The following is a 25,818-nucleotide window of genomic DNA, read 5'->3' as shown; positions in this document are numbered from 1 at the left end:
TACTCTCTCTCCTCCTCCTCCCCCTCCCCACCACCACCACCACCTGAAGGGTTGATTCTGTGTTCCTATAGCCTTCCAGACTGCACATTTCACTTTTAACTAGCACATTTTATTTATTTCTGCCGTTTCTCGGTTTTGGTTTGAGCAACAGTGTGAGACTCTCCCACAGGCTGGGACAATAGCGGCTTTTGTGCCCCTGTAAGCAATGTTGGAATGAGTTCCCAAAGACACGGGGAGCAGCTTGCATGGCCCGTTGAGCTTCTTTGCTGCCCTGCACCTCAAAGCCATGAGGCCTCCCTCCACCAAGATTATAGCAGGCAGCAACAAGAAGTGTCTTGGGGGCCCAAAGGGATGGGGGAAGCACCTGGGTGGGTTGAAGTGATGCCAAGGCATCACGTAGCACTGGAATCCACCCCACAGGAAGTAATGACAGTCACCAACTTCGATGGCTTTAAAAGAGAATCAGGGAAATTCGTGGGAGATGAGGCTGTGAATGGCTACTAGCCATGAAGGCTGGGCTCTGCCTCCGTTGATGGAGGCAATATGCCTCTGAATGCCCTTTGCTGGGAATCACAAGTAGAGGTGAGGGCTGTTGCTCTCAGGCCCTTCTTGCAGGCTTCCCACAGGCATCTGGTTGGCCAATCTAAGAACAGGATGCAGAACTAGATGGCCCATTGGCCTGATCCGGGGAGGCTCTTCTTAAATTCTTACATCTTGACGTGGTAGGGAATGATTTGACCTCGAGCCCCTTTTGTGTGTTTACAGCCTGAAGGACAAACCCTCCCTTCAAACTACTTTCCTCCTCATCCCATTTTGCCTTTTCCCAGTCTCCCTGTCACAATTGCCGTGATGCTATTTATTTTTATTTTTTAGATCCCTTCCAGTCCCTCCCCAGATCTCAAGGAATAGTATGGTGCTGACCTTTGAATCCGAGTCAGCTGCAAAACTGTCAGCTTCCCTCTCACCCTGTCCCAGCCCCTTGCTCTCCCCAGAATAAGAGGAAATCGCTCTTCCAAATCACATCATTACGTAGCCTCTGATCCAGAGGGAAAGGGATAAGATTGCCAGCATTGCTGTTGTGTGTATGATTATGGGGTCCCACTGGGAAGGGGGGGAGTCTCTTGTGTGCACCACATATCACGAGGAGGAGCCCATTCTCAGATATGGTTGCTGCAGATTATTTTCTTCTTTTCTGCCAGTTTCCCAGCAGCATGTTCCAAACTGAGGAAAATGCGTTGGAAGAAAAAAGGTTGGAGTGGCATTCAAGGGCAATGCAGGCTCATTAAAATGGTTGAATTACTGGCCTTCATCAACAGTTCTGTGGCTGTAAATCTCTCCCCAGGACAGGATAAACGAGGCTCTTTCACTCCTCTAATCTGCTCTGGCTTGTGTCATGGACACCCCTCCCTCCCCTCACTATTTCTGCTCTATTCCCAAGGAGAATTCCGCGGTCTTTGTAGGGTCCAGCCATAGCAACCTCAGTCTGACCACTTACGGTACCTCCTCAGCCTTATGGAGAACTCCCATAATGCAACAGAGTCAACTTACCTGGGCTGTATTCCTTTGTCTCTCCCCACCCCAGCTTACCCTCAGATCACAGCTCCCAGGAGTCCTCAGATCATAGTTATACAGTGAACAAAATGAGAGTATTTGGGGGCCTGTTCCAATGGATGTATATTTCTTTTATTTGACCCCACTCCCATAATCATACAGCTAGCTGTGTACCTCAAAATCTTCTGCATATTTTACTAATGCCTTTTGTGTAATAATTATTTATATGCTGCTCATCTGACTGGGTTGCCCACAACAAAATATTAAAATACAAATAAACCTCAAACATTTAAAAAACTCCCTGCTTCTAAATGTCTTCTAAAAATCAGATAGGTGTTTATTTCCTTGACATCTGATGAGAGGGCAGATGCAACTACCAAGAAGACTCTTTGCCTGGTTCCCTGTAACTTCACTTCTCACAATGAGGAGAAGGCAGGAGAATTTAATCTGCCACTGGCAAAAGGAGAATGAGAGCAACAGGTGCTTGGGGGGCAATCCAAACCCCAATCTGCTGCAAAGTGGGTTGAGTGGAGCAGAGGGGCCAGCCCAGAACAACTTCTGGCCTCTGCCAGCACCTGCTCCCCATTTCGCCTGCTGAAAAAGAGGGAGGTTGGAACGGCCACTGGTGGTTTCTTGCTGGTGGCAACCCACACACAGCTCCAAAATGGGGCAATTCAGGGGCAGAGAGGAGCTGGGCTGGCCCTGCTACCATTTGATGGTGTCACACTCAATCTAGGCCTGATTATTACAGCAGGACTAGGCTGGTGTAAACTCAAACTTTTGCCTCTCCACCCGCCTGCCTTCTGCCTGTCTGCTATGAGCAATGGAGCTGTACATACAGCCACTCCCTGCTCTTTGTCCAGCCACAGTTTGGATTGCTCTGCCAGTGTGATTTTTTTTAAAGCATCTGACAGGTGCTCTCTGACGAGAAGGATTGGCATCACCGTGGTTAGTATCCCATCTACTTGCTCCATCTGTCTATTGATCCAACCAGAGTGCATGAGAAAAGAAGTAGTTAAGCTACCCAACCAGAGATAGATCCACTGGTATATATTGGCTAGGAAATCAATTTTGCCAGTACAGTACCAAGGTCAGAACTTTAGAAGCTATCCAGTTGACTCTGTGTGTATCATTTATATAAATGTATTGTGTATCCTCACAATATGGAAGATACGCAAACTCCCATGGCGACTTCTTAAACGTGGATCATTGTGTTGCGAAGGGCAAGAGTTCCCACACCTGCAAGCAGATCCTCCAAATGCACAGGGAAGTCCCACAGCAGCTGCAAAGCAGGTTTGGGAAGCTTCCCTCAGTTGCTCAGCATACAAAAAAGTACTCTTTACTTCTGGTGGCCCCCAAAAATAGTTGGGGGGGGACCCCCTTTAATTGCCTTTCTATCTGTTGCTCGTGGTAACGTCCTGTCTGCATATATTTTGTTTGGGTTTAGCTGGTCCTTTGATGCTCAAGGCCACTGCTGCTCAAATGGGAGGTCCTTGCCAAATGATCTGATTATAGCAAAGTAAATGCAAGGTTGTTGCTCGTTTGCTCGTGTTCCCTCAAGGTAGTATTTCTGTGGTGAAGGTTCAGCAGCTGCATTTTGGAAAGTTGTCTTCTGTTGTTGTCGTCGGTACTATGTGAAATGCAGCTGTTTCATTCTTACAAGTGTCCCTTGGATCGCTGCCTGCCAGCTTGTAGCATAGTCACCACGAATGGACCTGGCAACAAGCATTCATGGCCCTCCTTGATAAGATCTGGAGGGCTGACAGCAGGGGTGAGGAACGTGCAAGCGCAGTGCCTAAACAACTTATTGGTTGCGACTGCAAAGCTTCTTTCAAAGGACTGAGCAAAATAGCACTTGGGAGGGATTTTTTTGTTTTTTAAGATCTGACAATCAGCTGATTATCGGATCTTCAGAAACCCCTTTCGAAGCTGTGGGCAAGATAACAATTTACTGCTGAAGGCCATTGCCCCTCTTAGTTCAGTACATATAGAAATACATGAAGAGACACAAATCATTTGGGCATGTTTCATCAAACAGACATACAAAAAGGAACAAAAAATTAAAATAATCCTGGTATTTTTGAGTTGGAATGTTGCTAAACCTGCCATCCAAAAGGGCAGTGGGCATACACTGAAGCCATGAATTGTTTTCTCCAAAGGAGCCACAGTAAGGATTGTAAAGCATTGCTCTGGGCAAAATAGTGCTTTGAGGGGTGGGGACTGAAGACCCCCCCACATGCAGAAACAAAAGGTCTCCTGATGTCAAGTGATTGATATGTATGCCCACCTGTCTCCCCCACCTGGCCCGCAAGGGGTGGGGGAGACAACTGTCTGGCAAGCTGAACAAAGTACAATAGTACTCTGCCACTTTGGAATCTTCTGCTGTTGTCATGTATACCTCCCCTTTGCAGCTGACATGCTTGATATGCATCAAGTATAATTCATGAACTAGTTCTGCTTTTCCTGTCCTCTCTCTAGTTAGTTCCACTAACCCAAATCATTTGAGAGTGACTAAGGTTGCAGTTCTATACTAACTTACCCGGTGGTAAGCACTTCTGAAACTGTCTTCTGAGTAGACATATATAGGATGGTAATGGAAGAGACCGAGCTATAAATCAGGGATTGTCTCTGGTTCAGATCTCCCCTTGCCAGTGAGAACTCGCTAGGTGTCCTTAAGCATGCTATTAATCTCCTCTGATTTATAACCATCCTCTGCTTTATCACCCTCATAGTCCAGGTGCAGAGCTAATATTGGATCTATATCACACAGTTGTTGTAAGGGTTGCTAAGATGTTACGTGAATTTCTTTGAATATACTGCAGCTGTATATAGACGCTAAACACTCCATGTCCTTCTCTTCCTCTCTTGCAGCAACTACAGCTGATCGGTTTTACAGAATAGACCGTGCCCAGGTGAGTTCCAGCTTGTTCTCAAGAGATGGTGGAATCTGAGACTGCCTGCCTGCATGCTGCCGATGGAATACGTTGCTGCTTGCAACTTGGTTTTCATTTCCTTCAGAATATCTCAGGCCCCTGCCATTATATTTATTTAATAAAGGGATTCAGTCTTGAGGTCAGATATTTTCTGTTTTCTGTGCATTCAAAAAGAAATATTTAGGGTGACGTGTCACTAGAGAATAATGCCCAGGAAACTAGGGAGGTTTGGAAAGGCTAGTGCATACATTAGACCTGAAATAAAAGTAATTATTTATTTGTCCGCAGTGACATTTACATAGTTTCTCTGTAGTGCTAGTGTATTACATCTGTAAACCATATAGTGTATTATTCACAGTTGTGGCCATGAGATCTGGAGCTTTGTTGTGTTTAAAATTCTGAAACAAAAGAGCTAAAATTCTTCAATTGAAATAAATTGGTGCACAAATTTCCAATTTTCAGTATAATTTTCACTGTAGAATTTGTAACTGTCGCTGTGTGTGGGTTTTTCTCTTTTTTCCTGGGGACTAGGAGAATAGAACTGACTCTCTTGGATAAGCAGGGAGCAGAGTTGGAGAGAATATATATTGTATAGACAGATTGCCAAAATTCCACTTTGGATTCTGTATCCTTTATGTTTTTTCTAAATTTATGGAGGCAAATTTTCTTATATCTCCAGGCCTGTTCCCACGACCAACAAAATTGAAATCTTGCTTTCTTTTAAGGAAAAAAACAAATTTCCCAGGATTTTGTTCAAATCGCTGAACAAATCCATATTGCATATTATCTTAAAATACACACAGAGACCCCCTCATTAATAACTGTTTGCCATGAAGAAATCCCATCCATAAAATGATTGGTGTGTACTTTCTCAGGAACATCTCAACTACGTGACGGAGATCTCTCAGGATGAGCTTTTTGTGTTGGACCCAGAGCTGGTGCGCACCCAGACAGTGGGCACATCTCCTGCCATGCCTGACCTTGTTGATGTGCCCTCAACACCGATAAGGCAAAACGTTGCTCTCCCAGGTTCACCAACATCCACACCAGTCTCCAGGTGAGGCTGTCTGCTTAGCGCCTGGAGGTAAGAAAGACCAGGCGAGGTTGAGGGAAGGACCCCCCAAGGAAGAATAGCTTAAGGATGGGTGCAGGTCAGAGGATGAGAGTTCAACCTTCAGGCATTCATTATTCCTCTTCTGTTTGCTCTCTGCTTTAATGTGAAGGTGGGGAGAATGCTTTGGCATAGGGAGTCTTACACCATTGGCATCAATGTGCCAGGATGAGCTGTCGATTAGTTCATCTGTTTTATAATAATAATAATAAATTTATTATACCCCGCCCTTCCCTGCCAAACCGGGCAGCTAACACCGATAAAATCACAACAAAAACATAGAACAATTCATTAAAATACAGATTAAAATACAATTTAAAATTTAATTTAAACTGTTTTAACCTTCGTAGGGTGGAAGTTGACTCAGGATCATGTGGCCGATAGATCTTATGGCATATGAAGCCAGGGTTGCAGCGTGACTGGTATGCTGATACTGGAAAGGGAGGCAGATGTAAACAAAGCTGGTATGATGGAACAAAAAAAGGAACAGGACTAAGATAGCTAGGATGCGAATTCCCTGCTACATACCTCAGTTCTGCACTTCCCTCATCTGGATCTATCATATGGAGCAAAGCAGAATAGAATTCTGAATCTCTGATATAGCACAGCTAATTCTATTATTGGCCCTTTCAAATTAGACAGGTAGAGAGTTCTTGGTGAGCTCAGCAGATGGAGATTGCTGCTTTAGGAAGGACCTAGTCTCTTAGCTTTGATTTTCTCTTTTTTTTCCAGCTCAGAAATAGGGAGCTGCAATTCCCTCAAAGGTGAGACTGTTTTAGGGTGCTCCTTCAGCATATCTCCTTCTTATCTCAATTAGTGAATGCTAACCTGTAATTTTGTGTGCTTCATTTTCATGCCTCCCAGTCCCCCACCCCCTGGTCTAACATTAGATTTAACTTCTGTAAAACACAGCATCACTTTCAGTGAAATGCTGCAGGTGGTTTTTCATGTAGCATTTTAATATGCCCTTCTAGATTTTACTCACACAGACTGCCCTCCACATTAGTCCAGAATGTTCACACAATGTTGTGCCATGCCATGGCATCTCTGCTGTTGGAAAGGGTGGGAGCCGGTCCTCCAGGACAACTTGAGTTCTGGTGGTTAGAGGAGCTTTTTTGGAACATGGCAGCTGCTTTGGTAGCCATTCCTAGTCAAAATACACATTTTTCATCCCAGGGTATATGGGGCTACTACCCAGTGATTGAGGGACTTGACGTTGCAACTTGATGGTGTAATCCTGGGAAGCATCAGTTCAATGTGCATACAGTGGTACCTCGCAAGACAAAAATAATTCGTTCTGCGAGTGCTGTCGTATAGCGAATTTTTCGTCTTGCGAAGCACCAACGGGAGAATAGCGGTTTGACGAAAAAAAGAAAAAAAAAATCGGAAATTTTTTCGTCTTGCGAGGCAAGCCCATTGAAAAATTCGTCTTGCGAGACAGCCTTCCGCTAGCGAATGCCTTTCGTCTAGCGAGTTTTTCGTCTAGCGAGGCATTCGTCTAGCGGGGTACCACTGTATCTGAATATGCATATTGATGGAAGGTGTGTGTGTGTGTCGCAATTGTGCTTGCACAGAAAGGTGAGGCCTCAAAAGGTTAGGATGGAACGAGAGATTTTTTTCAGTACAGCTCGGGACGGATTTGGCCGAGAGCTTCAGTGTGTGCTGGCATGCAGGGCGATTGGTTCCTTAGTACCTTCATCCCTGCTGCAGTATGGATTGAGTGCTGCAGAGAGGCCCTGATCAGGGAATTCCTTCCGGGGAGCAGCTGCAGGAATGACTAGCTGGGTGAGACCTGACATCCGTTGACTTAACAAGCCACCTTCCTTCTTCACCTCATTTATAAAATCTGTCAGGAAATAGCATCGTGGTGCAGAGTTAATCTCCCACCTGTAGAGATTTGGGATTCATGTCTGGGGAGCAGGGTTAGTCTCTGCCAGGCACCAGTGAGGGTTCCAGGATGTGCGAGCACAAGTTCAGGGGCCTCTCTCGGTTGAGCAAATGGAAAATGTTTTCCTGGAGCTTGAATGAGTCACTGATGGAGAGGCATCCCCAAACGCTTTCCCCTCGGGGACACCTGCTTTCCCCCTCCTCCACTCACCCTTTCTGCTTCACCTCTTCGTGCTCGCTGTTCATTGGCCTACGGGATTCAAGTTATCTTTGACAAATGGTCCCTCCCCTCTGCTGGAATGTTTCTCTCCTTCCACATACCACTGCGTGGTCTTGCCTCTTCCACTCTCCACCTCACCCCCACCCCAATACCCCTCTGACTTCCCTTCATTATTTGTTCCTTCTAATCATCAGTGGGTTTTATGGAACCGTGAGCCCTCCTTGGTGCATGCCTGGGCCTTCACGGCAACTTCTGGTGCCTTCCAAACTCCCGAGATCCCTCTCATCCTCCCAGTTGCTCAATATGAAGCTCAGTACCTTTATAGCACTCTGTGGCAGATCAAATTCAGTGATGGTCCACAAGACATGCACATGTCATCTCTCCCTCTAACACGCAAATACACTGTCACGTGTTTGTGCACATGCATTCACAAGCACAAACGCTTTTTGTAAATAAGAAGAGAGCAGCAATAGGGGGAAATCCAAACAGTAAAATGAGATAATGCATACTCAACAAACGCTGGATTAACATAGATTGTTCTGCGTTTATGCTAAGTATCACCACTTTGGGTTGTGGTCTCTCTGTTCCACTCTTGTCTTTCCTTCTCCCAGACTCCAGACAGCCCCAACTGGAGTTCAGAAAAGTCTAGAGGTGTAGAGGATGTTTGGCAGCGGTACACCACTGCCTTTTACTGTCCAGACATCTTAGTGGGCAGATAGAAGTCACAGGCAATCTCCCTTGAGGTCCCTGGGTAATGAGCATGACCTTTTCTTCATTAGCCCCCAGCTCACATGGTGGGAGTGCTTCCAGTTGCTGTCTCTTTGGCCAGTCTGCCCACTCTGACCCTCACTCTACCTTCTCCCTGCCCTCCTGCTTGGTTTTGTAACCCTGAACCTGTGTCTCCTTCTTGCAGATGATGCTTTGATAGATGCTGCCAAGAATAACGATTTCCACAAGGTAACAGCTACCATGTGCTAAAAACTAAGCTGCAGAGCTAGGGAGGGTCTGGTACATTGTCTCCCTATCTCTGACTAAGGTCAGATACAATGATGATGATGCTACTACTGCAACTTCCTGGTAGCGCCATCTAGCTTTTTGATAACGACCTGCTTGTTAGCCTTCACAAATGGATAACTTCTGGCAATGCAGGCTTGCTTTTAAGCATTCTCTTCCTGTGCCCGGTGAACATCCTACTGAGGGAACCTTCTATGGCTGTCAGGATACCACAAGCACACCTTGAAGGCTTAAAAACACTGGTGCTTAGTTATCTGATCAGACTGCCTAGATGGTGTGCGCATGAAGATCAGTACCATTTTGAATGTTCCTTATAGTATCCTCATTGCATCCCACACCCATCCCTACTGCAGTCAGGAGTGAGATTGGCATGGGGTTATTCTGCGTAGAGACAACTTGCTCCTCCTTTTGAAGTCAGAAGAATGGCAGTTCCACAACGTAGACACATACTCATAGTGACCCCCGCTAGGAAACATATGTCAAATTGTACTCCTGGTACCTATTCTGATAGAATTTTGGATTATTTAACACCATTGCCTGGTTCGCACATAACACTAAACCATGGTTTGCCTGCTTTTTTAAATCTGTTTTCAATTTGTGTTTTGTATTTGCTGTAATCTTTTATGGGACATCGTGTTGAGTGGGCAATAAATCTAATAAATAAGAAGTCATACTTACAACTGGGGCTTCTGGCAGACTTATCACTTGAACCTTGGTTTATTTCATCACAGAATAGTTAACAACAGCAGTAAGAGAAGTGGAGCCTTGAGAGCTGCTTGAATTCTTTGCCGCTCTTCACTCATGGCTCTAACTTTGCCTCAGTGATGGATCCTCAACTATAGTGAAGGAGGAGGTCCGGGGTTCACAATAATATGAAGCTATAGTTAATGTTAACAAAGGTTTATAAACAAACTACAAACCATGGTTAATGAGCGACCTTTAACCATAACAAAGAAACCACAGTTAATGGGATGGGTTCATAAGTAATGCTAAGCCATGGTCTAATAAACCACCGTTTAGCATTATGTGCAAACCAGGACAATGTTTTGCATAGAAAGAAATTTCACCCTGAAGTGTGATGCTCTGCAGTGCTTCTCACTACCACAAGATGTAGTGATGACCACCAACATGGATGGCTGAAAGTGAATTAGACAAATTAATGTGGAATGAAGCTATCGGTGTCTACTAGGCATGACTGCTGAATACTATCTCCAGAATCAGACGCAGTGTGCTGGTTGCTGAGGAAGAACAGCAGGAGAAGGCAATTGCACTTCTGTCCTGCATATAAGCTTCAGGTTGGCCAATGGGAACGGGATGCTAGGCTAGACAGCCTTTTTGGTTGCATCCAGTAGGGCTCTTGCTATGTTCTGTTTCATTCACGTCAGATTCATAGTTTGGAAGTATTATTATTTTTTAATTCAATGGCCTTGAAAGTGATTCTGGTAATAGACAGAGTCAACCATGGGATTCTTTTATTAGTGACTTTTCAATGGTGATATGTCTGTTTTAACCCCATAAGGTACATTTTATAGGAGCACATAACCAAGGAAGAGTGAGTGATTTCTCACCATGTGCTGGTTTAAAAAAAAATAAAAAATACATTTTTCTCTTCCTTCTAAACTTATGTACTACTGTGCATAATTATGCACCTATGTGAGTCTGTGTTTAACTTGTTTTACAAGGAGATCCTTTTAATAGAATCACAGAATTGTAGAGTTGGAAGGGACCCAAAAGGGCCAGGAATCTGTAACCCAATGTGGGGCTCAAACCCACAACCCTGAGATTAAGAGTCTCATACTCTACCAACTAAGCTATCCCAGCTTTCACCATATGCCCATAGTGTGAGAAGAGTTTTATATTGGTGACAAGGGTAGGCCATTGTAGCTCTGGTTTTGCTCACTACTATCTTTTAAAAGGAGGATTAACACATACCTGTTTGGAAAAGCCCTTTTTTGTAATGCTTCTGCCTGACACAACTGCCTTTCTGAGTGGTCTTCAGCTGTTAACCTTTTTTTTTTAATGAATTGCTCTTGATCTTTGCTGGGTTGTTTTTAACCTTTTGTGAAAGTCACCTCGATTTAAAACCTGCCTCACAAGAGTCCAGCTCATTTCAAGTATGTTCTTTCTTTTTGCAGTTCAAAGAACTGCACAAGGCTGGCAAGGATTTGATGATGCGCGATCAGACGGGCCAAACTGTTCTACATCATGCCGTCAAATCAGGGAGCAAGGAGATTGTCAAATACATAATTGAAAATGGTAAGCCAGACCAGAAAAGGTGCTGGGTTGTTTTGTTGTCGGGTTAGTTTCATAGGATGGCTGCGAGTGTTTGAATCAAATATCGGTGCAGTCCAGGAAAGTAAGGGTTGTGAATTTTCACATAGGTTCTCAGCTTTGACTCTGAGTGTACTGTATGACCTTGAGCAAAGTCACTATTACTTCAGCCTCAGCTTTCCAGCCTCAGCTTTCCATCTGTAAAATGGGATCAACGATGCTCTCCTTAATTGTCACTATAGAAAGTTGTACTACAGTTTTGACCCCACCAAGGAATTGAGAGTAGCTGTGTGCAAAAATGGGGGGGAGGAGGTTTTGAAAATAAGGAGGTATTTTCTTCCAAAATGGGTTCGCACTTAGAAGAACCTCAGTTGCCATTCATTGGAAAGGAAGGAGTCCTTCCGTTGGAATGAAAAATACTCCGTCTGCATACACACAAACACACACGCATGTCTCTGATTCACATCTGGCCTGCTTACCTGCCTGGTTTTTACTCTAGCTATCATCACCACCACCAGCAGTCCCTCTCACATGTCATAGGTAGCCTGGTATCCCACCCCAGGTCACCTCACTGGCTTCCCTCTCCCCCTACCCCCAGATCTTCTAAAATCAAGATTTAAAAGCCCTCTCTCACATTTAGACCGCAAATATCCCATCTTATAAGGGCTGTGGTGGAGTGAATGCAAAAAAAATTCTGTAAACACCGCTCATTCGGTGTACTATATAATTTATGGCTGAAGGAGATTAAAATGTTTGTTCACATAGGAAAACAGCTGTGGGGTTGATTTTCACAAAGGCTTTTGATGTACATGAAAAAAAATGCACAACCCCAACTCCTACATAGGGGCTCTGCCAGGCCGTAGTGGGAGAGTCAGCTCTGCTCTCCCATCTGCAGCGGAATGAATAAGGAGTGGCGTGGCTCATGTCAGGCAGGCTGGCTTCATTGCTTTGCTTTTGTCTCTTCCTCCCCAGCTCCTGTAGAGATCCTGGATGTCGCAGAAGAAGAAAAGTAAGCTCTGTTTTGGTTTTTAGTGTTCTGTTACTAGCAATAAGTGTCTGCCGCTGGAGGAGGCAGAAGGCCGGCTCTTTTTTCGTTTTTCTCCTGACCCACCCATCCCGTTTTATAGCCTGGCTCCCCCTGCAGCCAACTTGGTGGAACAGCTATTCCACTAAGGGGTGGGGAGAGAGGAGGTCTCTTGCTCGTAAACAGATCTGCTTAGCAGAAAAGGTGAATATCCTGTTTTCCTGCCAGCAGTTTCTCACAATCACAAGTAAGGTAGACCCATCTGGCTGGGTTTCCACAGCCACTCTGGGCGGCTCCCAACATCATCATCATCATCATCATCATCATCATCATTATCATATCAATTAAACATCAAACATTAAAAACTTCCCTAAGCAGGGCTGCCTTCAAATGTCTTCTAGAAGTCAGATAGTTGTTTATTTCCTTGACAGGGCGGGCGCCACTACCAAGAAGGCCCTCTGCCTGGTTTCCTGTAACCTCACTTCTCGCAGGGAGGAAACCGCCAGAAGGCCCTCAGAGATAGACCTCAGTGTCCGGACTGAATGATTGCTCACATCAAGATGAGAGAAGGGCTGAGGAGTGGCCAGGATGTCTCTCCCTGACATCGCAGCCCTCAGGGAGAAAATGGCTGGGCCTGGATGTCAGGGAGAGGCTTCCTGGCCACCCTTCAGCCTTTCTCCCATTTTGATGTGAGCAATAGGTGAAGCCAACATCCCCACCTCCTTGCATGGCACTGTGCCCACCTCTTGGTCTTGCTAAGCCCAGGCAGATGCAATGAACTGGCTCCATCCAGGCCCTCTGCTGGAGCCCTTTGCTCTTTGGAGCAAGTAGGATAAGCATGGTTGTTGTTGATCCTGGTCCTCCATTGTATTCTCTTCTCCTTCCAGCGGTGAGACCGTTTTGCACCAGGCTGCAGCCCTCCGCCAGCGTACCATCTGCCATTACATTGTGGAAGCTGGAGCTTCACTGATGAAAACTGATCTGCAGGTAAGAGTTTGAGCTAGGAGCTTGCTGGGAATTGCTAGAGCAAAACCTTAGAGAGCAGCCTCTGTGTTTGGCAGGTGAAGTCTCCCATGGATATGTATTGCTTCAGGCCATTATATGCAGCGGTAACAACAACAACAACAACAACAACAACAACAACAACAACAACAACAACAACAACAACAAAGCAAACACTTCTTAGACATAGAGCAATAGAGTCCCAAGGAAAATAGCAGAGGTTATGTGTGACTTTAGTTGGAAGCAGAACTTGAGCAGCCATGGAAATGGGAAAAAGAGGACCAAGGAAGATGAAATTTTGCCAGCATACTGAGGCTTGTAGGGCTTTTTCACTGTGTGAAGTAAGAATGCCCCTTTCCCCCTGCTCACAGAAATGGGCTCTGGCCCTCCAGCCAGCAGGGTTTGCATTTCTGAGACAGAGCACACGTCTGGGTTGGAGACCCTCTCTTAATATGGCTTCCTGCATTTGCAACGGGCACAACGCAGCCTGGCTACCACCATGCCATAAGTTTCAGTATGCCTACCTACTTTAATACGGCATATGCTGGGAACCCATGCTGCTTCTCAAGCAGACAGGGGAAACTGCATTGTGTGAATTTATGAGGCTTCATTCTTAACCAATAGTACTAGCATGTCTTAAGCAGAGACTTGGTCCACGTTGCCACCCATCATAGAATTATGTGGATGCAGGGGCAGTGGAGGGGAGGCCCCTTTGAAGTTCTGATTCCAAGCTTAAATGCTGCATATTGGTCAAGTAGAGAAGCTCTCTGTTTGTTTTTCCTTGTTGCAAGAGAAAACCATCTTTTCCATTCAGCAAAACCTTTGGTGCTGGCAGTGGTACCTTGTGCAGTGCTACAGCTGTGTCTGCCTTCCCTTTTCTTGCATGTGAACCTGTGGCTCCTCTTTGTGGGGAGGGTTTGTGCATGACCTTTGCTCTGCCTTTGTCTCTCCATCCTTTTGGGGGGGGTGCTAGTGGAGCTTGTGCTTGTATTTACAACTAACTGTGTGTGTATGTGTGTGTGTGTGTGTGTGTGTGTGTGAGAGAGAGAGAGAGAGAGAGAGAGAGAGAGAGAGAGAGAGGGGGGGGGGGAGAGAGCACCTCTGTATCTAAACCATTGTGCACCAATATGGCCAGTGACTGTCTCGGGGTCCCTTCCTTCCTTGCCGCCTTCTCCCCACTGGGATGCGAAGGCCCAGCGTAGAAGGCCTGTCCTCTCCCACTTTCAGTGGAGACGGCAGAGAGCCAGGTTTCCTTGGTCTTTCTCAGCAGCAGAGCTTGCTCTGCGCTGGTGGAGGGTGGAGGTAGTTAATGAGGGGAAGGGGGGGCAGAGGCTTGTGGAATGGGAGAGGGGGAGGGAGGGGGAGACATGGCTGAAAGCTGTTAACAGATTTGCTTTTTATGGAGTGTAGGAGTTCATTAGTGGACGCAGTCCAGATGGCTGCAATAAGTTCGTGAAATGTGAGCCTCCGCAGGGACCAGGAGCTCTAGTAAGGCTGCTGGTGGGGGGGGGGAGGGAGGTGGAGGAGATGGTATTTCAGGGCACTCCCCAGACACACACCTCACCCCAGCCCAGCCCACCCCCCCACTCTTTTTGCTTGGATTATCGTGGCTTCTGCAGGCCAGGAAAATAAGCTGCCTGTGGCAAGGTTTCATTGTACAACTGTGCAAGGCAATCACCTTTTCCCCTGTCAGTGCAATTGGTCGTGAGGATATTCAAACGCAGGCCTTTATTTTATTTTCCCAGCAACTGGGTTTGGGGGAAGGAGGGGGGGTGGCAGGAGCATGCAAACAGGTCCTTGAGGACTTATCTAGCTGTCAGCTGTTAATCTCCCAGAGATCCCTAAGCATTCCTTCCCAACATGCTCCTTTGGTTTCCAGTCTCACCCCTCCTCCTCCTGCTTCTCCTTGAGGCAACACTCGACTTAATAGATCTCAGCCACAAACGTTTTTCTAAGGGCTCAGAGTCTTTCTCTGCTCATGCTTGCATTTGCACATAGATATTCCAGGCTAAGCCGTATGTCCCTCCAGAGGCCCATACCAGAGGCCTTCGCTTGCTTCTCCTAACTCGTGGGAAATACCTTCCTACAGACTCTTCCCTACCCCACCCCATGTGCAGAAAATTACACATAAGGTCGCCAGGGCTTTAACTCGTCGCCGAATGCTGCTCTGCCGTGATTGTGTTGTTTATAGTAGAATTTGGCTATCTGGTGTGGCGTCTTTGGGTAGTTTTAAAGCTCAGTAGAATATAACTTTACAGAGCTTTATCATTAGTTATATATTTTAAAGCAGTCTTTGGCAGTCTTCTTTGGCGATCACTTGTAGCTGAGTAAGATTGCCTTCCGTGTTGTTCTGAGGACAGCCGAAATTGTAAAAAGGGGGCTTCAAAGGGGGAGAAAGGATGAGATTTCTTCTCTCTCTCTCTCTCTCTCTCTCCATATCCTCCCCCTCTCTCCACATCCTCCCCCACCCCAGAATATCACATTCCACTGTCCTTGGATATTTCTCTTAGTCTTTCCTAGTGTGTTCATGGCAGGGGAGGGGGACTGAATGAAGACCCACACATGCAATACCCCCCAAAAGCCAGATGTGTTCCTATGGGGATGAAATGAAGCCTAAAAGTAAAAGTAGGGTCTCCCCAAATGCAGTGTTTGTGGGTGGTTACTAAGGAGAGGACCTTTTTGGTGGTGATGCCCTGGCTGAGAGATGCTCACCCTAGGAAAGCTTGCCTGGCACCCACTTTGAGGCCATTTTGGCACCAGGCAAATACCTTACTTTTAAGCTCTTAAATATTTTTCTTTCGTTTGAATCTGCAATTCTGTGATTGATCTTAGTGTTTAATATTTCACTGACGGTTCAAGTTGCTCAAATGGGGTAAACAAACAAATTCCTAAACACCTATATAAACAAGGATGGGGATTCAAGCTTGCCTCTAAATCTTGCGATTGGGTAATACTCAGTTTAACGGCTTACAGCAGATTTGCTGCTGCACAGGTTACTTTGAAGAGGAGATGAAGGCCCGCTGGTCATGTGGTGTATTGTTCCACTAGGATTTTGGGTTGTCAGACTTCAGGTCCCCACTGCACTCCATCGTGAAGCTCCCTGGAGGTCCCTGGACTAATCGCTACTTCTCCTTCTTCACAGGGCAGTTGTGAGGATAGAATCAGGGGTGGGGGTGGGGAGCAGGGAGGATGCCAACTTGAGCCCCTTGGAAGAAAGGCGGGGCACAAATGCAGTAGATAAGTAAATTAAAACAAATAACTTGCTGTTGCCTTTTGTTTTCCCTCTTGCAGGGCGACACACCCAAGCACAGAGCTGAGAAGGCAAATGACCCTGACCTGGCTGCCTACCTCGAAAACCGTCAGCACTACCAGATGATCCAGCGGGAGGACCAGGAGACAGCCGTGTAGTGCTCAGAGCATGCCTTATCCCTGCCTTGGGGAACAGGAGTAGAGTGGCACAGGAGCCTGGCCAACCTTTCCTTGAATATCCAGCATGGAGAGGATTGGGGGCTTTGTTTGGGCTTGGCCATGGCACTGTTATTTGTGTAGTGGGTGTTGAGCAGCGCAGACTCCACATTCCCCACCACCACATTCCATGGATGGGCTCTGCTGCCTAATGCTCCCTTCCTGTCTGCCTCCAGCTCCTACAGGGGGCCCTGCTGCTCCCTCAAAGCACTGGGAAGGAAGACCTTGGCCTCTTCCGACCATTGTTGGAAGCCCCTCTTGGGGTGCCCTGCCACCTGGCATGCGAGGTCTCCAAGGGGCAGAGTCCCTCCTGTTTTAGAGTCCCCACACTTTCTCCAGCAACGGGCCCTGCCTTTCTCAATAGTGTGACCAAGAGCTGTGCCCATTGCCCTGGTGATAATATCCTGTTACTGGAAAGTTGCTGCTGCAGTTCTTGAGACGAGGCAGAACATAGGGATGGAAATGCTGGCGGTGTATTGCACCCCTGCCTCTGCCATCCACACATCACTGGGTTCCGTTGCTGGTGTGAACCTTGGGTGGCAGCCGCAGTGGCAAGCAGCCAGACTACTCACAAAAATAGTCATGGGCCAGTCTTGCAGCCTCAGCACAACATATCCTCCCCTGCTGCCATTTCCCCACTCCCCTTGCCCTTTGGTATTGTATGTCCCACCTGTAAGGGGTGCCTATGTAACAGGATGAAAGTGCCTGGTATGTCCAGGGAGGACCACACCACATGCATTCATCCCTCCCTGCAAGTAAGAGCAAGCTGCTCCAAGCTGACTTGAGTCTGCTGCACTAATTTAGAAGAAGAAGAAGAAGAAGAAGAAGAAGAAGAAGAAGAAGAAGAAGAAGAAGAAGAAGAAGAAGAAGAAGAAGAAGAAGAAGAAGAAGAAAGTGCTTGGGGTTTTTTTTTGCCTCCATTCTTACATGCTGCTTTCTCTCTCCCTTTCACACTCTGTGATCGAGGAGACAGCAACTTGTGAATGTGTGTGAAACGTGTTAAGGTTTGCTGAGAGGGGCGCTCAAAGCCCACCCTGAATAGGCCATCTGCTCTTATCACCAGTTAGGGCTTTTGCTATAGGGTTTCCTTTTCAGTATAGGGTGATAGCCGTAACTATATCATATATTGCAGTATAGAGAAACAAGTGCATCAGCCAGTGGTAATAGCACACTATCCATTTGTCGAGGGACCAGTCGCTAGTGGTAAGGGATGGAACTGTCCCCCACCCCAGTTCCTTTTCTGAACAAAAATAGTCTTCACAATTTATTCCTTGATCCAGCCTAGGCATACACATGCACACCTTCTATTTCCCCTGCAGTCCCACTGCCAAGACTTACCCTGAATTATTGTAATTTGGTATCCATACCCTTCATGATATTCAGGAATCTTGAGCACTATTGCTGATTTTTTTTATGCCAAGCAATTTATTTATCCAGGTCTCTCCAGCATACCTATCTATATGCACAAAAAGGCAGTCACCTAATGTTGAAGGAACTCATTCCTCAACATGCTCTGGCAATGGATACTGGGAGTCTTGCTTCCAGCCCTGTGGTTTCTCAAGAGTCTTCTGGATTAGTTGCATTTAACCAGTTGCATGACTCTAGCTGCAATAAAGCTAATTTGTCATCCTTGAAATACATTGAGCAGGTAACCAGGAGTGGGAGCAAGAACAACAGAGACGCCCAGCTGACTTTTAGTAGGGAAATTTGCAATCCTATAAACAGGCAGTCTGTCAGAAGGTTAGGGAGCTGAGAGCTCTGCTTAGTCTAAGGAAAAGCAGGCTGGCAGTGGATGAAATTTGCTTTATGTAAGTTTAAATCTCCAGTTTGCAGCAAGAACGCTTAGCCTCAGTGAGGCTGCAAGCTGTGTTCTGAAACAGTTTAGAAGACTAATGGTTTTTTATGGCATAATGACAACATGGGAAAGCAGAAGAGCACTGAGCAATAGGGTTTTGCAAAAGCATTTGCTTAGTGTGTCCCCCCCCCTTCTCTTTTGTGCATTGGTGCATCTTAGAGGGCAAAAGAGTCACAGACAAGCTGGTGGGTAAAGGAAGTCTGCACACAAACCTAATCTTTGTTTACTATAGATGCAAGGGGTTTTAATTTGGAGAAAAGAACTGCAAAGGCCTGTTACATTTCTGAAGACTCAGGAAGATTAGGAGCTTGCTGCGTCTCTCCAGCTATCCTCTGTTAGGAAATAACTTGCATCTGCCTGGAAACCTATCCTCCTCCAAGACTGACTTTCCTAACTTTCTGTACCTCATGCTCCTATCTATGATTAGAAGCATTGACAATCCTCAACAGCACCCGAGACTTCAGAACATGCCCACGTGTTTGTTTGAATCCACCTTCCCATCCAGCGGTGTTCTTCTTCCCATCTAGATGCGGCCACACCCAAACACAGCACTCTGGGCCCAGTTCCCAGGTGAACCATGGACTTGACCTAAACCAGACATTCATTCAGATACTCTTACATCCGCGGCACACACTATATTTCCCTGCCTTCCTCTCCAGAGCTATGGCAAAACACCCAAGACTCTTCTGGCAATTAGTGCCAGGGCGCAGCCATGCTTCCTGCCTGGAACAACCGTGTCTTTTGGCCAAGCCAGTAATGGATCTCGCAGGTGAGGTGGAAGAGAAGTGTCTGACACCGCAGAAAGTCACACAGGACCCTCCCCCCTCCGAGCTACGTCAGGGCTCATGCTTTGGTCGTCTTAAATTGTGAAAAGTGGTCTTCTATAGCTGGATGTACAGGAGAGCCCCCTGGAAGCATTCATATCCCACAAGCCTGCCGTCTCTCCTTCTCTCCTTTTATATGTATTCTTAAACTTTGTACAGGTAGTTCCAAAGCACACTGTTCCCCCCGTTTCCTCTGTATGTGTGTTTGTGCACGCGTGCGTGTCCTAAGCCGAGTTGCTGTGCAATTCAAATCTTGGCTTGTTTTACTTCCAAGGGGGAGGAATGTGTTTGAGGGTGGATATTCTTTTTTTTCCTCCCCTGTGCAATACCTACTTCCTGTCTCCTAGATTCAGACTATTAGGACACTTTTGACGGACTATATTATTATTATTATTATGATTATTATTATTTTTGTAACTGTATTGGAAGCGTGTGCTTCCATTGGCTTTTCTCTGACAGTTTAAATGTTTTGTTGGGTTTTGCCATTAAAATATAAGGATGGACATTTTACTACTTCTACCTCTTTCTGCCTGTGGTGGGTGGGGTTTATGATAGAAAAGGTTTTCTGTGCCCCAAGAAAACCCGGTGTTACGTCCTTTTTGTGAACAGGGGCTCCCCACATACATTGACATACACACTGTTAGGAATGGCTTCTAAGCCTAAGTAGTAGTAGTAGTAGTAGTAGTAGTAGTAATTTCATTATACCATGCCCATCTGGCTGGGTTTCCCCAGCCACTTTGAGGAAGTGGAAACAGCAGATCAGATTGCCCACCTTCCTTTAGTTTCTTTGTATCTCTGTTATCTATTGTAGGCATTGTAAGCTTAGGATGTGGAACTGCTGGCAGGTTCTCAAATCTTTCTCTGCCATGTATTCCAACCCATGGGCCATGTTCAAATATCACAGTAAGTCGTAAACTATGGCTTACCACACATGAGCAAAGCAGGCCTGCTTTGTTCCTCACTGCTAGCACTTGGAAGAAACAAACCATTATTCCTGACGTGTGGTTATGTTGGAACCAGGAATTGCGGTTTCTTTTGCTCCAGACAAACCGCAATGATAAGCCAAAGTTTGTTCTTACCTTACCAGTTGTGGTTTGTCTGAGCAAAAAGCAAACCATGGTCCCTGGTTCAGTCAGATGCAATGCTAAGCCAAAGCATCATGGTTTGTTTGTTCTGTGCACTACCAGGGAGGAGCAAAGTGGACACGATTTGCTTTTGCACCATAAACCATGGCTGATAGCTTACTGTGACATGCAGCTTCCACCTGTGCGTTGTGGAAATGACAGTTGTGGACAGTGTGACATTACAGTGCCCATGTACATTTATGTTTCTGTCCCATTGTCTGTGCCATTGCAGGTAGTAGTTTCTTAACATGTTACTGTGGATTGAAAAGTACACTTGGGAAGCTGTTGTCATGTTGCATCATATAAACCTCATGCAGCTTCCTGGAACAATCGTCATCTTAACATGTTGTTGCAAAAAAAACAGTCTTGGGGAAACTTTTTAAACGTTACAATTTATTGTGGTATGCACTTCAGTAGACTACTTCATTTGAGAGAGGGAAGGGTTTCTTTGTGAAATAAAAGCAGACCTGACCATCAGAAAAAGAACCTCTCAAGAAGGTATGAATACTGAACAGGATTAGAAGAATGATGTGTTGTCCAGGAATGAAGAGCCTTTTCAGATGCAAGTAACACTACATCCAAAAATACATACCCTTTTCACACATGTATCTTTCCCTCCTCTTTAGTTCACACCTATTTCTAGCAGGGCTTACTTCCATGTAAATGTAGTTTTAGATTGCAGCTGCAATCTGGCATGAAGAATAGTGGAGAATTCCCTGCTTAACTGAGGTGATCAGCTTTGCGCCTGAAGTATAGGGAAGGGACTCCCAGAAGGCTGCATCATCAATTTTATTCTGGCAGGGGGGTGGCAGACTCCTACCGAGTGAGCTTGCACACATGAATCAGACTTTCCTTTTTCATTTGCAGTAGATTTTCTTGTTCATAATATAGCTTGGAATTTTTAATCAATGTTTATTTTGGAGCTCCTCAAAAGAACTCTTTGGCATTTGCTACCCTGCCCATAAATTGCCTGGTCATATCTCCTAAAAGGATATGCGGTTTCAAATTTAAGGCTGAGGTCTGATTGTAATTCTGCTCCCAGCTTAGCTTGCTGACTCATATTTTTTGGGGGGGGGGTATATCTCATTTCCGCCTCCTTTTTAACAGTTTCCCTCTCCATAATTCTCAATATTTTGGAGGGAGGTTTTGGATCTCTTGAATACATCCAAATGCTCCATAGCAAGGATGACTGCTCTGTGGTAGTGCTGTGCGTTCAGTAAAATTCTGGGGAACCTACAAGACTGCATATTTCGTAAGTAATACATGGCATTTGAACATCCCTTAAAATGCAGGACTTTAAGAAGCTTCTGCAAACTAATTAGGGGGGAAATACATTTATTCTAGGAAGGGATGAGGTTATTTTTCTGTAATGTAGCACTTCCCTTTGCTCCTTTGGAGAGCTAGAAGATGTCCAGTTTAGTTCTTCACTCCAACCCCTGAAATTGCCTGTGTGTACTAGGATCCCTTGGGTGTTTTCCACTTTCTTAAGTGCTTCAGATGATGCCGTTCAATGCAAAAGGTAGCCGTAGGACTATGTGTGTAGTTGTGCACAACATACCTGCCCACACTGTTCCAAGAGCACAGTTGTAAGCTATGCCATTGGTGGTGGGGGGGGGAGGCCTACATATTTTAGTGCCTAAAACTCCATACCTTTTGATTTGACCATGTTTCTTCTTAGCAAGTCCCAGGTTAAAACCCACTTCACACTTTCTAATAGCTTGGGTACAATTTTATCTAGAATTCTGTTCTCGTAGGATTACAGCTATTGCATGCTACTGGAAAGGGTATCAGTCTTCAAAAGTGGCATTGCATTCATACGGCTTCCCGTGGCCTTTAGGAAACCGTGCAATTGTGCAAGGAAGACTCCTGCAATTTGTAGACAAGCAGAGGGGAGGTGGGGGAGGAAGGGAGGGTGGCAACAGACAAAGCCAAGCAAATCAAAAGTACAAGGACATGCTTTCATGTGCCAAGTACATCTGTGTGCAGCAGAGCCTAGCCTGGATGTATATCTTGCCAGCACCTTAATTAACCAGGAAAACTTGCCATAAATGAATGACAGCATGCACAAGAGAGCTAGTGTTCAGACCTATGTTTTTCTTCCCATCCAGAAAACAAAAGACCAAGCCAAGGCTTTTTACATCCTGAGCACACTGTCACACTTCCACTAAGATATTCACATTTTGACAAACAGGCAGTTTGCTCTTGAAGCAAACGGGCAGTGTGATCTTGACTGATCCTTCCCCACCCTTCTACCACTGTGATCCTGCTCCACTTTTGAAGAAACCTGGACATGGGTTTGTGTTCTCCAAGAAAACAACAGCCTGGACCTCCATGGCTACTTCTCTGCAGCTCCACTTTTCTTTCAGAAACATTCGTGTTCAAAGATTGCATCACCCATCCATGAATGCCTTTTTCAGTTATGCAGCAAAGGGTATGATGATTAAGTCCAGTCGAATTCAACTATGGGGTGTGGCAGTCATCTCCACTTTCAAGCCAAGGGAGCTAGCATTTGTCTGCAGACAGCTCTTCCAAGCCCCAGACCACTTTCAATGTTGCTATTTCATTAAGAGGATGTCATTTTCTCCTAACCATAATAGCTCTCTTCGAAGAATACATTTTAGCTCTCCTAAGCTGATCAGTAGAGTTCCTCAAGATTTGCAGAGGTCAACAGCACAAGCAAGAGAGAGAAAATTCATTGAGTGCTTAGTTTTGCTTCATTGTATATTCAACACTAAAGAACTACCGGTATATGAAGTTATTTGTCCCTATTCAGCAAAGGAGAAACAGACTTCTCTGTGTGGTGCAGGTGTGCTTAAGAATGAATTCATGCCCCCCATCAGCCTTACTGTATGCTCATTAGGGTCCTACTGAACTTGCCAAATACTACTGCTGCTATGCTTTTTTTCTTCATCTCCCAAGATTTGGTTTGCACTGTAAGGGTTGCCATTTCAAGCGGCACAAAAAAAATATTCATGCCAGAGGTAGGGGACTACCACTTTTTCATGCCCATTTGCAATTCTTGTTTCTCTGATCTGCTGGAGCGAGAAATTTATTCTTGTTGCTCAGGCAACTGAGCCAGTATTCCATACTTTGCCACGCAGCTTCAGCAGTCTCGTTGCTTGCCAATGCGGGATAACAAGACTTTTTACACCAGCCCAGTTCCACGATTTGCATATTTGGATGTGCATGGGGAGATATGCCACTATTCAAAGCCACCGCCTGTTATACACATTTAAGTGTCTGAAGCTCAGGACTGGGGAACCAGTCGCCCTCCAGTTGTTGGAAAACAGCTCCTATCATCCATGACCATTGACTACTCTGGCCTTTGCTGATGGCAGCTTGGAGTCCAAAACATCTGCAGGAGATCATTTTGGCTATCCCTAGATCTGGGGTCCCCAAACTAAGGCCCGGGGGCCGGATGCGGCCCAATTGCCTTCACAATCCGGCTGGCGGATGGTCCGGGAATCAGCGTGTTTTTACATGAGTAGAATGTGTCCTTTTATTTAAAATGCACCTCTGGGTTATTTGCGGGGCCTGCCTGGTGTTTTTACATGAGTAGAATGTGTGCTTTTATTTAAAATGCATCTCTGGGTTATTTGTGGGGCATAGGAATTAGTTCATATATTTTTTTCAAAATATAGTCCGGCCCCCCACAAGGTCCGAGGGACAGTGGACCAGCCCCCTGCTGAAAAAGTTTGCTGACCCCTGCCCTAGAACAACCGGACTGAGGCCAGCCACTGGAACTGGATGAGTAACATGGGGGTTCAAGTGCTCTCATTTGAATTAGTACATATTATGCTCTTCTAGGTGAAGTAGAAAAGGCTTAAAAACCAGACTGTGAAATACAATATGTTATGAATGGTAGTACTTCTTAGTTCAGTTCATAAAGTTTATTGTTCTAGCCAAAGGCCATGATAAACTTGTAGCAATAGTATCAATAAAATAATACAGAACAATTTAAGCCAACATCCATGATGGAAATGGAGAGAAGTTAGCAAGGACACCAACAAACTCAAATCCAGCTTGAGTTCTGATTAAACCTCTGAATTGCCACAACAATTTATCAATTTTATCTAAGTCCTTTTTCCTGATTTTTTTTCAGCCGGTGCATACAGAGCCACTCTCTGTGTTTCAAAGCTATTACTGCCACCCAAAAGAAACTGAACAATTTTGCTTGCGTGAACAAAGGTTTCAGTAGTCTCCTGGGTCTCTATATAATAGACAGGCTAGCAGATAATGAGTGATGTCTTATGAATATCAGTGGTCAAACACCCTCTTGCAGTGTCCTCCAGCAATGCATCAGTGGTCAGATCATGGCAAAGAACAAGCTCCACCCCACCAAGCACCTGTTCCCACCCAAGACAAAATCCACAATGCAAAGCTTCTGCTGATGTCACTGGCAGTTCTGTTTATGTCTGCCTCAGTGGTGGGCAAACACTAAGAAGCACCCACCTCCAGACCAAACCAGGAGCAGGACACATGGTGTCCAGGCAAAGAGATTGGTCAACTGGCTTGATGATGCATCCCAAGTGCTTTCTCAGGCTAGCACCACCCTTCAAATGCCTTCCCATACCTTCTCATCAGAGTTACACAGGTAAACCCAGGGTACCAAATGCAACAAGAGGGTGTCCTCCACGGCAGTGCGAATGCTGTAGTCCAGTAGTTAAGGGGGTTCTGTCCAATTACTCTCTGCTGATGTGTCCCCTACAAGCAAGGGGTGTGGGAATCCCACTGCCTGTGAGTGGTCTCCTTGGGAGTAGAGTTTGACAACTTTGGCCTGCCTCCCCAGGCACTAAACCACTGATAATGTGGTTCAAACGATCTAAGCAACTGAGGGAGAATGACCGCCCACCAACCAGCATAACACAGAAATCCAATACAGTAGTTTACACAAAAGGAGTATATGCAGTATAGGGAGTGAATATGTAGATCAAAATTGATATAAACACTACCAGAATGGAACTATTCATACACTAATCCAAAGTAACACTGCAAAACTTAACTCTCATTGGTTACCTCTGATGTTGGCAGCTTCAGGCATCAGATGCAGGTTGGGGGATCAAGAGGGACAAAGGACTTTTTGGCAACAGTCATCTTTTCAAGAGTTTACTGCCCAGGCCTAGACCCTGGTAGTGCTTCTGTGGCAGCACCAGCAAAACCCCATACTAGAGTCCTGCAGACAAGCAGCAGTAAACCATGGTTTGCTTATAGGCTTGGAAGTTCAGTTTCCGCAAAACATAGTTTGCTGTGGTGTCTCAAATCAGGCACCAGTCTCTGAGTGCTGAAACATATGGAAAGAAATTTGTCGATCCCCCATATATTGAAGTGCAAACTGAAAAAGAAGCCACGCAGAAGTAAGGTACTCATTGGAACTCTGCCTATTGTGGCTCTGCATACAGGGAAAATGTGTGTGCATTTTAGCACACACACACATGAGATAATCCTTGAGCTGAAGTTGGGGACCAGCCAGCAATATGTGAATTAAGAGTAGGGACGGCTTGGCAAGAAACCATTGTGTTGAAGCAGCTCATAAACTC

General features: G+C 45.6%; 1 protein-coding gene across 8 annotated transcripts in view; it reads left to right on the top strand.

Annotated features, from left to right (window-relative positions):
- The window catches only part of DGKZ (diacylglycerol kinase zeta), a 124,935-nt gene extending 107,650 nt beyond the window's left edge, over window positions 1-17,285 (top strand). For 7 of the 8 annotated variants that reach the window (XM_033149021.1, XM_033149054.1, XM_033149032.1 and 4 more), the window contains 8 exons: window positions 4,423-4,463; window positions 5,360-5,541; window positions 6,328-6,359; window positions 8,616-8,659; window positions 10,852-10,972; window positions 11,960-11,996; window positions 12,899-12,998; window positions 16,305-16,421. In XM_033149021.1, coding sequence (XP_033004912.1) covers window positions 4,423-4,463; window positions 5,360-5,541; window positions 6,328-6,359; window positions 8,616-8,659; window positions 10,852-10,972; window positions 11,960-11,996; window positions 12,899-12,998; window positions 16,305-16,421 — 674 coding nt within the window. Of the gene's footprint in view, window positions 1-4,422; window positions 4,464-5,359; window positions 5,542-6,327; window positions 6,360-8,615; window positions 8,660-10,851; window positions 10,973-11,959; window positions 11,997-12,898; window positions 12,999-16,304 lie in introns of all 8 variants that reach the window. The other variant, XM_033149001.1, reaches the window with a different exon arrangement.
- The last annotated feature ends 8,533 nt before the right edge of the window (window positions 17,286-25,818 follow it).

The sequence above is a fragment of the Lacerta agilis genome, chromosome 1, assembly GCF_009819535.1.
Source record: "Lacerta agilis isolate rLacAgi1 chromosome 1, rLacAgi1.pri, whole genome shotgun sequence".
NCBI lineage: Eukaryota > Metazoa > Chordata > Lepidosauria > Squamata > Lacertidae > Lacerta > Lacerta agilis.
Note: the sequence above shows the minus strand (reverse complement) of the source record. Positions and strands in the feature narration are given on the sequence as shown.